The sequence below is a fragment of the Amblyomma americanum genome, chromosome 10 (assembly GCF_052857255.1).
Source record: "Amblyomma americanum isolate KBUSLIRL-KWMA chromosome 10, ASM5285725v1, whole genome shotgun sequence".
Classification (NCBI taxonomy): domain Eukaryota; kingdom Metazoa; phylum Arthropoda; class Arachnida; order Ixodida; family Ixodidae; genus Amblyomma; species Amblyomma americanum.
In genome coordinates this window covers 3,352,640-3,367,337 of record NC_135506.1, presented here as the reverse complement: position 1 = coordinate 3,367,337, position 14,698 = coordinate 3,352,640, and the positions used below count along the sequence as shown (strand labels likewise).

Genomic DNA, 14,698 nt, shown 5'->3' with positions numbered 1-14,698 from the left:
TGGAGACCAGCTAACGTCACTTAGGCGCCGCGGAGACGCATAACAAAATGGCACCTAGTGGCTCGGAACGGAAGCCGTGTGCTTCGGCATGGATGCGATATAGCGATGGAAGAATGGGTGCCGAAGCCAGACGGATATCACCGTTCATGTTGTCACTTGCTCCTGACTTGAAGCACTCAATTTCAATGGTTTTTTCGACAGAAATAACACCGTAAAAACAGCACAGAAGTGCTGAGGATAATGATCTTTGAGGCCAACAGATGCCACTAAGTTGCGAGTGCCTTAAAGCGCGGCGCTTTCACTTCTGTACACGTTTGATACGTGCACAAACCTTATACCGCCCTTTGACAGACTTTCAACCGGTCAGACGTACGTCGAGAAGTTCAACGTGTTATGCGCCTGTTAGCGCAATTATAAACGGATCGTCGCATTCGATTTAGGTCAGACGGTGCATAATCATGCATATTATCCCTGGAAGTCACGCGAATACGTTGCTCGCGACAGTTTTCAACGGCGCTTCAACCCTGTGTATATACTTAACAAAGTTGGTGCAGTGGCGACGAGTTGATTATAATAATAATAATAATTGGTTTTGGGGGAAAGGAAATGGCGCAGTATCTGTCTCATATATCTTTGGACACCTGAACCGCGCCGTAAGGGAAGGGATAAAGGAGGGAGTGAAAGATAATAGATCTATGATGCGCGCATTCCGTAAAACATAGTTCACAAGCTTATGTGGTCGATCACAGTTAAGCTCAGTATCAGCCAGCTAGCAAAATTCAGAACTTTGTCCATACTTTTGCTTCGTCCCACTCTCTCTGCCCATATATAGCCGCAGCTATGTCTACTACGTGTCATATGTACAACAAAGGGGATGGCCCGCACAGGTGTGATCACTTTTCTGGGCTTCATGTTCCGACGGAAGAAGAGGCAACGAAATGTAATGGGGGACGCATCGAACAGGGTTCAGTATCACAATATGACGTCGGCCATTGTGGACCTTCATGGCAGCCTAACAGTGATCATCTTATATGAGCGGACATTGCGTGCACAGAATGAGCTCGAGCATTCGGTGCCTATCATCACGTATCGTACATTGGGAGGCCACATTCGAAACCGCGTGTGGCGTCGGCACAGTTACGCCTCACCCGCGTCTAGGGTAGTGCGTGAGGACGGGTGCACGTGTATTTCGCGTGCACTTCGTCATTAAGACGGCCGGGCCGTGTCATCTGCTACGTGCACTTTCCTGAGACCGGAGAAGGTCTCTTGTATCTCGCGATACGTAATCGGGCTGAATAAATAAAAAAAATAGTTGTGGTTTAACTTATGTTAAACCTGGTGAGAAGCGAAAGAGACCTCCGACTCTGCGTCGCTGGTTAGACGCACCACCTGAAGTACTTTCTGCTGTTTCTTCGCCAGTAGCACTCTTCTGTCGTTTCTCGACGTGCGTCGCGCGTTCTACTTCTGTCTCTTCGGCACGGCGTTTCTTCCTAGCCTCATTGAAACGTTGAAGCTTCGCTTTCCGGCGCGCTATCACGGCAGGATGTTTTTCCTCCTCCAACGCAAAACCGCCTTCTACCCACCGGTTCGCCGTTGGTATGTATACACAGCTCTCCATTGACGTCACAGACGGTGGCTCCGCCCCCGTTGTGAAACACTGTATCTATCTTCATGATTAATGTGTTTGTTTAGTCAAATTCATTTTATTTGACGTCACCATTATACAACATCGCAAGTTGTCCCAGCTCTTCAGCCTTTGACCTTGACCTTCGAAAGGTTTGGGGGGGGGGGGGGGGGGTGGCCCACCATCTTGGTTTGGCATATATGCGCCACCATGGCCTACGTGACTTTGCTCCACGGTTTGACGTCTAAAGCTTTTCAAAGTCATAAACGGAACTACACTACCCTCTCGAAAACCTGGCGTAGTGAAGCTTCAAAAGACGCGCTCGCGTTTCATGGTAACGGTGAGCGCCACTGTAACCACCCGGTGCCAAAAGTTAACGGGGCCTCACGAGTAGCCGGAAAAGGTTGTTTCCGTGTAGCCTAGGAGCACAGCCCGAAAATGACGGGAGAATAGTCTGCCGTATGTTCCTGAACTAAAGCACAGGCTGCCATATTTTGCTTTCCGGTTAAAACCAATGGCACAGGACGAAATGAACCTTTTTCGCGACTTGCGTGGCCTGTAAACTTTTGACGCTGGGCGTACTATGCAGATGCAGCTAACTCGGCTTTGACCGTGACCGCCCAAAAGAATGGACCACGCGTACTGCGCTAGGGGGCGCCGGCGTATGCAGCCGTTCCTCGGCGCCTGTACGATGTCGGGTTATTACTCTTGGCTCATGCATTAGGCGAGGCTGTCATCAGACCTGTTATTAGACAAAGCGGACGATAATGCGCCGCCTCGATCCGAGCGTGACTTGAACGCGGGCAGCTAGCTCTGCATGTGCGGCCGAGTGGCGTTTTTATTTAATTTCTAATTAATTATGCGGGGCGCAGCGTATACGCACTCCTACCGGGTATAACCAGTTCGGCCGTCCGCGACACCCGGTCGCTGTTGGTATCAGGTCGTCTTCTTCCCCGAAGCTGTCGGAGCCATCATTGGAGGGGCTGAGACGGCCGCTCTTTCCTTTGGCCCTCGATACGGCTGTGCAGACCGGTGTGGGCGACCGTACCTGTCTCGATGTCCCCCCGTGTGCTAATAGTTTCTCACGGAACTACCAGTGCGAAGCGATAGGCGAGCCTGTATACGCAGCCCGCAACTGCAAAGGAGGTGGGGTGTATTGTTTATGGTTATGAGTCTGTTCTGATTACTCTGATGAGGGAAGATGAACGAGTGCCCGAAGGAAGGCTCGAGGTGGAACTGTCGTCTGCTCCAGAAGAATAACTACAACGGGTCGGAGCTGAAAGCAGAAATTATGAACATGAACTGGGCGAAATTTGAGAAAAAAATAAGGCGAGTAGCGATGAACGTAGGACGTCGCCCGAGTCGTACGAAACGGTCGATGCGGGCCCCTAAGCAGTCCGGGCGAGCCTAGTGCCGCGTATGCACGCACGAGAAAGAAGTCACCTTACGGAGCTGTTGCACCGAATGTTATAGCAGGCTGCCGTTAGGAGGCCGTAGTCTCCTCCTTTATTCCTGCCACGTATTCAGTGAGGTAAAAAAAGTAAAGTAAAAAAGAACGTTTTCTCTGGCTTTTCGCGCTAAATAGAAGTATTTATTGACTCGTCGGGCATTTTACTTCTTGGGTCCTGACGCAAGGCACACCGGCTGAAAATGCTGTTTAACATAATTAACAACACTAGACCGGATTTGAATACTATAACTCCAGCACAATGCCACGCAACCAACTCGAGGGAAACACAATTAAGAGAACAAATTTAATGGCTGACGGCAGGACAAACGCTTATGAATATTTTTTTCCCCCACAGGAGCATTTTCGAATGGAATGGCGGGGCTGCGTTGCGTTGTGGCTAAATCAGGATCTGTCGAAACATTTTTGTCTGCTGAGCTTCCTTGCTTGTGACTGCACCGTTGGTGGAAGTTCCTTTCCTTCGTTTTCCATGTACAAGTGTTTCTGCTACCTCGCATAGGCCTCGCTGCTGGTGCAATCTGCTAAATTCTTTTCGTTCTGTTTTACGTCACACTTTGACGTTTAACGCACACGCGCCTGTCTGCGTATGAGCTTTACATATTGTCCACTCCTGCCCCGACCACTAAAATGCGGCAGAAGGTATCTTAAAATACATATAAAAATGTTTACTCATCCCGTTCTCCGTAAACCCAGCAGCGTCTGTCTCCCTGCAGCGGGTATAGAATTATAGTGTACAGAAAATGGCCCTCACCGCAGGGTCTGTGGCCTGAATCGCACGGCATCGTGGACAACAAGATGTACGACCCGGAGTTCAAGACGCTCTTCAGGCTCGGCAACACGGAGTCCTTCAAGGCCCGCTGGTGGGAAGCAGAACCCGTGAGTGCACAGTGGAATTGACACCCTGGGCTGCTGCTGCTACCAAAACAGCCTAAAAGATTAGCAGCGTTGTGTCGCAGCCAGCTGGTGATCTATTCGAAAAAAAATAACAAATTTCGCGGCGCGGCAATACGGACGAGACAGATTTTATTCGCCTCAAAAGATGACAACGGCAGAGGGAAAAGGCCATTGACCCTTGCGCGTACGAAGACAACAGCTTAAAATAGGTTACATATCAGGCGACAACTTCCGTGCACAACATACAACAGATGCAAAATTGGCGATTCACACGTTAAAAAAAAAAGTGTGCCACCAGGCTATTCTTTTAAACGCAGAAAGTGATTGGGAAGCTGTTTCTTCATTGCCTCGTCCGCGTTGCCGCATCGCACTTTTTTTTTCGAACGTTCAAAAGTGTCTTCTGCTGTAACTGCGACGTCTCATTGCAAAGAAGCGAAGGCTTTGGATCGAAAAGTCGATGGAAGACGAATGCCTCGTGCACTATTCGTTGCTATTTGTTTATTTCGCATATTTCGCAAACGGAACCCGTGACGCTGGAGCCGCAACGCCTTCTCACTGGAGTGAGCGTCCGAATAGTGGCGCCATCTTTACTGACCTTAAAGTTTGTCCGGGCTATCGTTGTTAGGTTCATGCGTAGGATATAGTTCCTCGATTAAGGGTTCTGTTTGTGACCATGCTATGTCCGGCTACCTTGTAGTGGGGGACTTCTTAATTTCGACAGCTATGTGATATTAACATCGGGCGCAAATGTGGCTGGGAGTCGAACCTGCTCCCTGGTGATTTGGAGTAGCTAGAACACCGTGGCAGCTGCGTGATCGTGGCAGGTATATCTGGAAAAATAAGAGACGCTTGCTCTTAGAACGTTTTCTCCTTGTGTGGCTACGCCTAGTGAAGGTACGCTTCGGAGAAAGGGCATTTTATGTTTCTTGTTTTCTTAGCCATCAGTGTTTACTTTTTCTGTATCCGCTGCGGAAGCTGAACGGAAGTATATAGTTCTCTGCAGCTGAGCGTGAGGTCCCAAGTTCGACACACAGGCGAGGCGGCGACATTTCGATGGGGGCGAATAGATTAAACGTCTGCATGTTGAGGCTTTTCAGTGTGTTAGTAAGCCCCGTAGGTTGAAATTATGTCGAAGCCCAGCGCTAAGGCACTCCCCAAAACCCAGGTGCAGACGACGTAATAAGGAAGGCCGGCCTGTGATGGGACGTTGAAGACGACTATCGCAAGTGGACTCTTTCTTGACAATCGCTTTGTCGAGAACCTTTGCCACTTTTTAAGCGAGGCTTGCTTTACACTTCTTCTTCTAACTCTCTCTCTCTCTCTCCATTTTCCATTATGCCCAATGGCAAACATCTCGAATAAAAAACAAAAGAAGTCGGTATAATTTTGCTCGAATTATTGCTTTTTTACAGCGAGAGCTCTTACTGGCACGTTTCCCGGTTGTGCGGCGTTGGTGTCGCACGAAGGAGGGCGAGGAAGAAAGCGGAGGGACAGCGAAGCAGCTGCACCGCGCCGCACTGATTGGTCAGCACGTACTGATGTCGCACTTTACGTCATTGCAACGCGCAATGGCAACGCGCTGCGCTGAGGGGTACACACACGCTGACGTCATGAGTGACAGTATGCGGACGTCATGCGCACTCTTCCGCAAAAGACGGAAAATAATAATGAATAAAAAGTGTAATATTCGCCACTGCAAGCAGCTGTCGCTGAATCTTGTGTTACATAGCGGTATCCATCCCGTGGGCTTTTTGTAGTTCACTCGCATCTATTAAAGCTCTGTCTGACGTGCCGTACCAGCTTCCTTTATGGCTCTTTATGGCGTGCATGCATGCAGAGATATGGAAGCGCGAGGTTTTGGCAGTGCAGCGTTTTTAGGGCCCCATCGTTGTGGTCGACGCGCGCGACGAAATTGCCCTTCGTAAAAGGCATACGCCTGTGACCGACGCTTTTTATCGGTATGCAGACGACCGTTCACTCAGCGCGGGCATTCGCCAATCATCGTGGCTTTGTGGCCGTGTCGCACTCACTGCGCCAAATGCCCACTTCGAGCCGAGAGCTATTTCTCATCCCTCGCAGCATGACGGTGGTAACGAGATGTATGTAAAGAAAATATGACGCAAAGAAGAAACAGCTGACAACACAGCGTCGGCGTTTTGCAAGCATCTGTTCAGGCTGCTGCGTATAAATGTTTCAGTGTTGCAGTTGTGGACTACAATGAAAGGAGGAGGTTTTATGGTGGCACCTGATTTGCATATACAGTTAAAACAAGATCTAACGAAACCCGGTTTTACGAAGTTCCCGATGTAACGAACAAATTTCGATTCCACGGCATATACCCATATCGTTTAATATTCGCATCAATCCAAAATAACGAAACAAGCTTCACCACCAAAATCGATCTTAGCAAGTTTTTCCTGGAAGAAATGAGTGAAAGAGTAAGAAAAAAGTTTTGATTTCTTACTTATTTTGTCGCGCCGCCGCGGTGGCTCAGCGGCTGCTGACCAAAAAGACGTGGGTTCGATTCTGGCCGCGGCGGTCGAATTTCGATGGTGGCGAAATTCTAGAGGCCCGCGTACTGTGCGATGTCTGTGCACGTTAAAGAACCCCAGGTGGTCGAAATTTCCGGAGCCCTTCACAGCGGCGTCCCTCGTAGCCCGAGTCGCTTTGGGGACGCTAATCTCTGACGAAAACTTATTTTGCCCACAGCGTCTCGCAGATTCTTGGTAGCGTGCTAGCAGTATACCATTTAGGCGCCCTATAGTCCCGGCCCTATACTTGTTTCGAAGGGACTTCACGCTGCGCCGCTGCACGGAACAACGGACTCTGCAGGCTACCCGCCGCGGTGGCTCAGTGGTTAAGGTGCTTGGCTGCTGACCCGAAAGACGCGGGTTCGATCCCGGCCGCAGCGGTCGAATTTCGATGGAGGCGAAATTCTAGAGGCCCGTGTACTGTGCGATGTCAGTGCACGTTAAAGAACCCCAGGTGGCCGAAATTTCCGGAGGCCGTCACTACGGCGTCTCTCATAGCCTGAGTCGCTTTGGGACGTTAAACCCCCCTAAACCAAACCAACGAACTCTGCAGGCCAGGGCGCTTCCCAGCTTGTCTTAGAATTTGTTATGCCAGAAGGCGCTTTTGCGCACAAGCGATACAAACTTTTCGAGCGGCAAATACGATGCCGGCGCAGCTTTTCGGTGCCTTCGATTTCAGATTTCGAAGGACCGAAAAATGCCCGTCTCGATTTTACGAATTTACCGACTTGACGAAATTGTTTGCGGCTGATCTTCTCTTCGTTAAATCGACTAAAGTAAACATATAGTGAGTGTATAGGTACACTTACAAATGAATCGATTTAGTTCTTGGTTTATCGTGCTGGGCTGGATTGTTTACTATAGCCAGCGCTCGATGGTGCTTCATCTTTTGTCTATCTTTATTATAAACATGCCTTCTGCGGGCTGCATCTTCATACAAAATACAAAACTAAGTGCCAGATAATGTAGTACGTCTTTCCAATGTGGGCGTGCACCTACACTGCAGGAAGAAGGCACGTAGCGAAGATGCCGCCACTGCAGTGCGAAGGCGACAGAGAACCGAACGCGGAATGCCAACGCTGCGCTTATTCGCTCTGTGCAGAATATTTTGCCTGCCGAGCACCCGTGAGGCATTCTCAAGTGTTTTGAAATCTGTTTTAGCAAAAGCGTGATGCATGATTTGGAAAAACTTGTGCGCCAATTGAGCGGTGGGAAGATTATTTCCGGCCGGTGCATTTCCGGAAATTTTGGTTACAAATATCTGGTATCTACACCGTGGACTTTCGCGACCATGTCTTGTGGAAAAACTGAGTAAAGAGTCCTCCAAACAGCGACAAACAATCCGCCTGCGAAAGCGTTCACCTGTATTTAGAGTTGCTTTTTCTTCTGGTTGGTTGAGAATAACCCCCTTGCCGCCATTTCAAAAATTTCTTTCGAGAGCCCACGAACAGTCTAATACAGACTTCATTTTTTAATTTTTTACTGATACTGTCAGCCCTGTATGGGGCTTTTACAGGAGTGGAAAAAGAATAATGAAAGTGAATAACAAGTAGCACATGCATCCTAATGCAGATATTTATAATAATATAATAAAGCAGGCTGTTAACACTTGGGGTTAGAAACAAAATATTCGCAGTTGGCACAGAATAAATTAAAAGATTACATTTCAGGCATACGACGCTGGAAGCACTCGCAAATGAAATAAATTCATTGGCTGGAAAAAACAAGACTGTCTGTGATGCTTGTCATGAATTTTTCGTCAGACGTGCATTGTACAGCAGCGTCAGGTAGAGAATTCCACGCATTAATCGCTCTTGGAAAAAAAAAACTGTACCTAAAACAATCAGATGGGGCTGGAATAAACATAGAATGACAATGGCGTGATGTCTCGTTATAATGAATTTCAAAAAATTGCGATCTGTCGATATTAATTTGATTATGGATAATCTGGTACAAGTATCATAGCCTATCAAGCTTTGTACGCGACTCTAACGTATGAGGACCAGCTAGTGAACAGAGATCGGAGGGTGAGGTAAGATGTCGGTATTTGCTAAATATGAAATTTGGGGGCGCAGATCTGGCTGACGGCCGAGAGGCAGGGCAAGCGGGCTGCCACCTTCTTCTGGCCGGGCTCCGACGTCGACATCAAGGGGCGGCGACCCAGCCACTTCTTCCGATACAACGAGTGAGCGCTTAATTCCTTCCATGCTGCTGCCGTTCTATTTTCAGAATGCGCGCGCATAGACGATACTGATCCGGAGTTCCCGGGTTCGAACCCGACCGCGGCGGCTGCGTTTTTATGGAGGAAAAACGCTAAGGCGCCCGTGTGCTGTGCGATGTCAGTGCGCGTTAAAGATCCCCAGGTGGTCGAAATTATTCCGGAGCCCTCCACTACGGCACCTCTTCTTCCTTTCTTCTTTCACTCCCTCCTTTATCCCTTCCCTTACGGCGCGGTTCAGGTGTCCAACAATATATGAGACAGATACTGCGCCATTTCCTTTCCCCCAAAAACCAATTATTATTATTATTATAGACGACGACACTGGGTGTGTCACTTGCGTTTCCTTCTGAATGTGCCCGTTTGAATGGCTTTATTTTTCTCGTATTCTTTTCTTGTAGTCAGCCTAACTTAAGAACAAGGCAACGCATGATCGCGAGATGAGAAGGCATGCTAGAATAACGGGCCTTCTCACGTCCGTGCCTGTGCGCAGTTTGCACCGTGAATGGTCTCACCTCCGATAAGCTCAGCGGAACACATTGGCCTCTTCCAGCCACCCCTAGTTCTCATTTAGGTGTCCCTCGTATTAGATAGAAGCCAAAATGAGATTTAAAAAAATCGCCGTCGATTACGCTTTTCGGCAATGCGATATTTGAGTGCAGCTTCAGCGGTACTCGTACCATAAGCGACTGCGTATACGGAACATGCTGTGCCGAACAGCCGCGGCATGCAGGATAGCTAGGCCTATAGGATGGCACAGGAAAGCAGGATGGATACTGTAGAATGGCCCGGTATGGCTATAGGATGGCCGAGGATGGACTCAGCCCTTACAAAAATGGTCTATAGACAGTCCCTAGACTTCTTATTGCCTTCCTATAGATATTTCTTTTTGTATATTCACATTCTGTAAACTGTCTGTAGACAAAAGCCTACTAAAAGTGTATGGACACTAATCTATAGATTGTCTATAGACTGTGTATAGGATTTGTATTGCCTATAGACCATTCTCTATAGGGTTTGTCCATGGACAGTCTATAGACCTTATAGAGACAGAAGTCAATGGAGAGTCTGTCTAGAGAAATTTTTGTAAGGGCCAGGACGGACTCAGCATATGGCTTACGAGGCAGGCCTGCAGGATGATCCCGTGGCAGACTCGGGTGGAGATCCTGCTGGCGTGGCTGGACCTTCCGACGGAGCAGCGGCCCTCGCTGCTGACGCTGTACGTGAACGAGCCGGACAGCGCGGGCCACGACCACGGACCCCACTCGGCCGCCGTGGACGAGGCGCTGGAGCTCGTGGAGATCATGCTGGACCGGCTGGTCGCCGGACTGCAGGAGAGGCGCCTGCTCGGATGCGTCAACCTGCTGGTCGTCTCGGACCACGGTCAGTCCTGTTGGCTAAGGTCATGTAGCTTAAAGACTATACTTCGAAAAGTCTCTTCTCCTTATTCATTGTAGACTGTATACAATATAGAAAGCTCCAGTTTTCTGCGTGCGCAATCACTTCCCACCATGAGACAGACAAACTGTACACCCCTACCCTCCGCCTCATCTAAAGCAAAAAAAAAATCGCGTACGCATCTCATCAAGTAGTTTATAATGAACGTTTATACGCGGCGATGTCGCGCACCGCTAACTCAGCAGTGACGCCGAAAGTTAAGTACTTTTTGTTCGGTCCATGCTTTCTCGTTTTATTCTGCTTTCCCGAGAGTATACCTTTGGATTTTACATGCGTATATATTGCACTTTCCGCGCCGAAAACGAACACTCTTCCTGCGATACGCGAATGAACTGCATAGAAGTGAATACACACAGGCATGGCCAGCACCAGCTGCGAGCAGGTGATCGCGCTGGAGCACTTCGTGGACCCGGCGTCCGTCTACTCGCTGGTGGGGCCCACGGCGCGGCTGCGGCCCAAGCAGCCCGCGGACGTGCCCCAGCTGGTGGACGCCCTGCGCTGCCGCCACAGCCACCTGCTGGCCTACGCCAAGGAGCGGCTGCCCAAGCGGTACCACTACTCGGACCACCAGCGCATCGAGCCCGTCGTGCTCGACATGGACTCCGGATACCTGGTGCTCAAGTGAGGATGCACGCCCACAATATATAAGACCCGCATCATGCCTCTGATGCATTTTGCTTTTTATGCGCCCGGCTCCTAATCCTCAATGCTCGTCACACAAAGCGATAATCGTGAACAGAGCAGAACTCATTTCTTCATGGACCGATGCGTGGGCCTCGGTCCCCTACGTAATTGTGATTGGCCCGTCCATTGGCCTTTTTTCTCCCATAGCTTATCGTAACTGGCCGGTATTTTGATAGTTGTTTTGTGTATTCCACTGCGGCCGGACAGCGGCTAAAGCTTTAACCGTTACCTATGTCCCTGTAACTGGCTAACACATTGTCCTTCGATTTGTAGGCCATTTTAAATGACCAGTGCTTCGGTCTTCCTCACCCTGGCCATCGTGTGTGGCTGATTTTCGGTCCGTAGGCCAGCACAGTTGACCGACACCTCGGCTTTCGTCACCTCGCAGACCTTCGGTCGGTAGGTCGCTTTGACTGGCCAGAGTCTTGGCCTTTAATTCTCACCTAAGCCACGGCCGAGATCGAGCGACCGTGCCTAAGCTATCGTGCTTGGCTGGCGAGGATACTTGAGATACTTGGATGGAGGAGGATGCTCGGAGAGGGGATGCCTTGGCCTTGGTCCATGGGTCATTTTCACTGGGCAACGCCTACGCCTTTGGAGCCTATATATAAGTTATCTTGACCGCCGAGTGACTTCACCTTTGTCTCCACATATGGCAGCCACATATGGTAGCATTTCCCCACTGCAGAGTAGCAGGCCAGATAATCATCGCTCAGGTCGACCTCTCCGCCTGTCTCTACAAAATAAACCTATTTCTCTCCGCCGTTAGACAGAACGTAGGCGTCGATCAGTCAGAAACTGATTGTTCTGAGAAAGTAAGCGCGGCCTTTCGGTGCCTCCCGAAAAGTTGCGCACGGATGCGCGGCCGTATATGACGGTTTCTGACTGAAGAAAAAGGAACGCCGACCAAAAGGTAGTTGTTTGAAACAAAGACGTTTCGGCTTCCATAGGGAAGCCTTGATCACTGGGCGGAAAAGCCCAAAGCACAAAGCTTAAGTACGTCGCAGTAATCGCCCCAAGCATCTTGCGTACGTAGGCGGGAGATTTCCTGCGTTGTGGTTAAAGGTTTTGTCTGTAGTTTGGATTATCAGGGATTCCAGATATCGACGTGACAGCCAATTCTTTTCTCTTGCGATGACTGACGCTTCTTCCCAAGCTATATTGTGCGTCGCGGCTTCCACGTGTTCCGCAAGTGCATTAGATGCAATCTTTTTGTTCCTGACGTCGTTCTTGTGGTCCCTCAATCGCCTTTCGAAATTCCCGCTCTCGCCGATATAGCAGTAGTCGCAGTCTGCGCAGGGAATCTTATAGATGACGCCAGGAAACTTCTCTTTCTTTATCTTGTCTTTGGCGGCCACCAGCTCATGCCTCAACTTGCACGCAGGAACGTGAGCGACGTGCACACCATAAGTGCGCAGAACGCGAGCCAAAGACTCGCTCACGCCCGGCACATATGGGATAGCGGCTCGGGTTCGGCAAGGAGGACCAACTGGTTCTGATGGGCGTGAAGACCGTTGAAGAACAGAATCCACGAAGTGCTTGGGGTAGCCGCATTCACTCAATTCTCGGCGCACTTGGCGTAGGTCAGCAGCCCGATCTTCTGGCCTTGGGCAGATGTTTTTGGCACGTCGGACGAGGGAAGCCACGACGGAGCGTTTGTGGCAAACCGGGTGGACAGAATTAAAATGACGATACCGGCCTGTGTGGGTTTCTTTTCTATAAACTTTGAAAGAAAGGCGGTTTCCACGGCTTTCCACCAAAACGTCCAGAAAAGGAAGACGGCGTGCAGCCTCCTCCTCTACAGTGAATTGAATGGAATCTTCCATGCTATTGATGTGATCGGTGAAAGGACCTAACGCATTCTTTTTGATAATACAAAAACAATCGTCGACGTAACGCACGAAAACCTTTGGGCGCGGTTCGAAGGTAGCCAGTGCGCGAGCTTCTATTGCTTCCATGGTGGTATCAAGAGCGGAACGGCAACTGCTTCAAGCCAGGATCCTAGATAGTAAAGCCTCTATCAGGCACCTGCAGAACGAAGTCTTCTTTGCTCGTCGCCGCCTCGAGCACCAGTGTCCGGACGACTTCGCCAGCATCCAGTTACATGCTAACTACAAGGTGAGCCTCCAGTCCCGCAAACGAGAGTTTTCCCACCAAAAAAAGTGTTTGCGCCTGGCCCGTCCACTTCGACAGTCCACAACCTGTCTTCTTACAGGCCTACTCGAGCAGAACTCGCCGTACTTAAGCTCGGGTTGAGCTTACACACGAGACCTGCGCCGGACGCAAGAAAAATCGTCTGTGTTATCGAACGCGCTATAGGTCAAGTAGATAACAACCACCGAGATGAGGCCCGAACTCGTGCAGTCAGCATCCTTGCCAAGCTTCCGCGACATCCTCCGACCCCCCTTCTTTCCGAGGAGCGTGATGCCGTCAAAAGCCTGCGTAAAAACACGGACATTATTATACTTTCCGCTGACAAAGGCAACGCTACCGTCATCATGGGCAGCAACGACTACGTTGAGAAAATGACTGGCCTTCTGCAGGACGACAGTACGTACTTGCCGCTGAAGCGGGACCCTACGCTCAAGGTAGAAAGAAACTTGCAGATTCTTTTGACTGACGTCTTCCGATTTGTTCCACCGGACCACAAGTCACTTTATTTCAAGCTCCTCTGCCACAATGGGTCAGCTCCCGCCTTGTATGGTCTCCCGAAGATCCATAAGCCAAACGTCCCGATGCGACCAATAGTTGACTTTACGCGGTCGCCCTTATACCGCTTGTCGGGCTACTTACACAAGTTTTTTGCGCCACTCGGAAAGGGCTCGACTTTCATACGTGACTCTTTCGATTTTATTGAAAAAGTACGTGATGTCACGGTGGAGGACGACGAGGTCATGGTGTCTTTTGATGTGAAATCGCTGTTCACCAGCGTACCCGTGGATCTGGCTGTGGAGGTGTGCCGCTCAGCGCTGCAGAATGACGACGGATTGTGTGAAAGAACCCCTATCGAAGCATCGGATCTTCTGAAGCTGTTGCAGTTCTGCCTTGAGAACACTTATTTTGTTTTCCGGGGTACAGTCTATAGACAAGTTCATGGCACTGCTATGGGCGCATCTATATCGGTGACAACCGCAAACCTTACCATAGAAGCAATAGAAGCTCGCGCACTGGCTACCTTCGAACCGCGCACAAAGGTTGTCGTGCGTTACGTCGACGATTGTTTTTGTATTATCAAAAAGAATGCGTTAGGTCCTTTCACCGATCACATCAATAGCATGGAAGATTCCATTCAATTCACTGTAGAGGAGGAGGCTGCACGCCGTCTTCCTTTTCTGGACGTTTTGGTGGAACGCCGTGGAAACCGCCTTTCTTTCAAAGTTTATAGAAAATAAACCCACACAGGCCGGTATCTTCATTTTAATTCTGTCCACCCGGTTTTCCACAAACGCTCCGTCGTTGCTTCCCTCGTCCGACGTGCCAAAAACATCTGCCCAAGGCCAGAAGATCGGGCTGCTGACCTACGCCAAGTGCGCCGAGAATTGAGTGAATGCGGCTACCCCAAGCACTTCGTGGATTCTGTTCTTCAACGGTCTTCACGCCCATCAGAACCAGTTGGTCCTCCTTGCCGAACCCGAGCCGCTATCCCATATGTGCCGGGCGTGAGCGAGTCTTTGGCTCGCGTTCTGCGCACTTATGGTGTGCACGTCGCTCACGTTCCTGCGTGCAAGTTGAGGCATGAGCTGGTGGCCGCCAAAGACAAGATAAAGAAAGAGAAGTTTCCTGGCGTCATCTATAAGATTCCCTGCGCAGACTGCGACTAC

General features: G+C 49.9%; 1 protein-coding gene across 2 annotated transcripts in view; it reads left to right on the top strand.

Annotated features, from left to right (window-relative positions):
- LOC144106410 (ectonucleotide pyrophosphatase/phosphodiesterase family member 3-like) overlaps positions 1–14,698 on the top strand; it is a 44,483-nt gene that overhangs the window by 12,809 nt on the left and 16,976 nt on the right. For both annotated transcript variants that reach the window (XM_077639215.1, XM_077639216.1), the window contains 4 exons: positions 3,849–3,968; positions 8,593–8,702; positions 9,871–10,118; positions 10,550–10,814. In XM_077639215.1, coding sequence (XP_077495341.1) covers positions 3,849–3,968; positions 8,593–8,702; positions 9,871–10,118; positions 10,550–10,814 — 743 coding nt within the window. The remainder of the gene's footprint in view (positions 1–3,848; positions 3,969–8,592; positions 8,703–9,870; positions 10,119–10,549; positions 10,815–14,698) is intronic.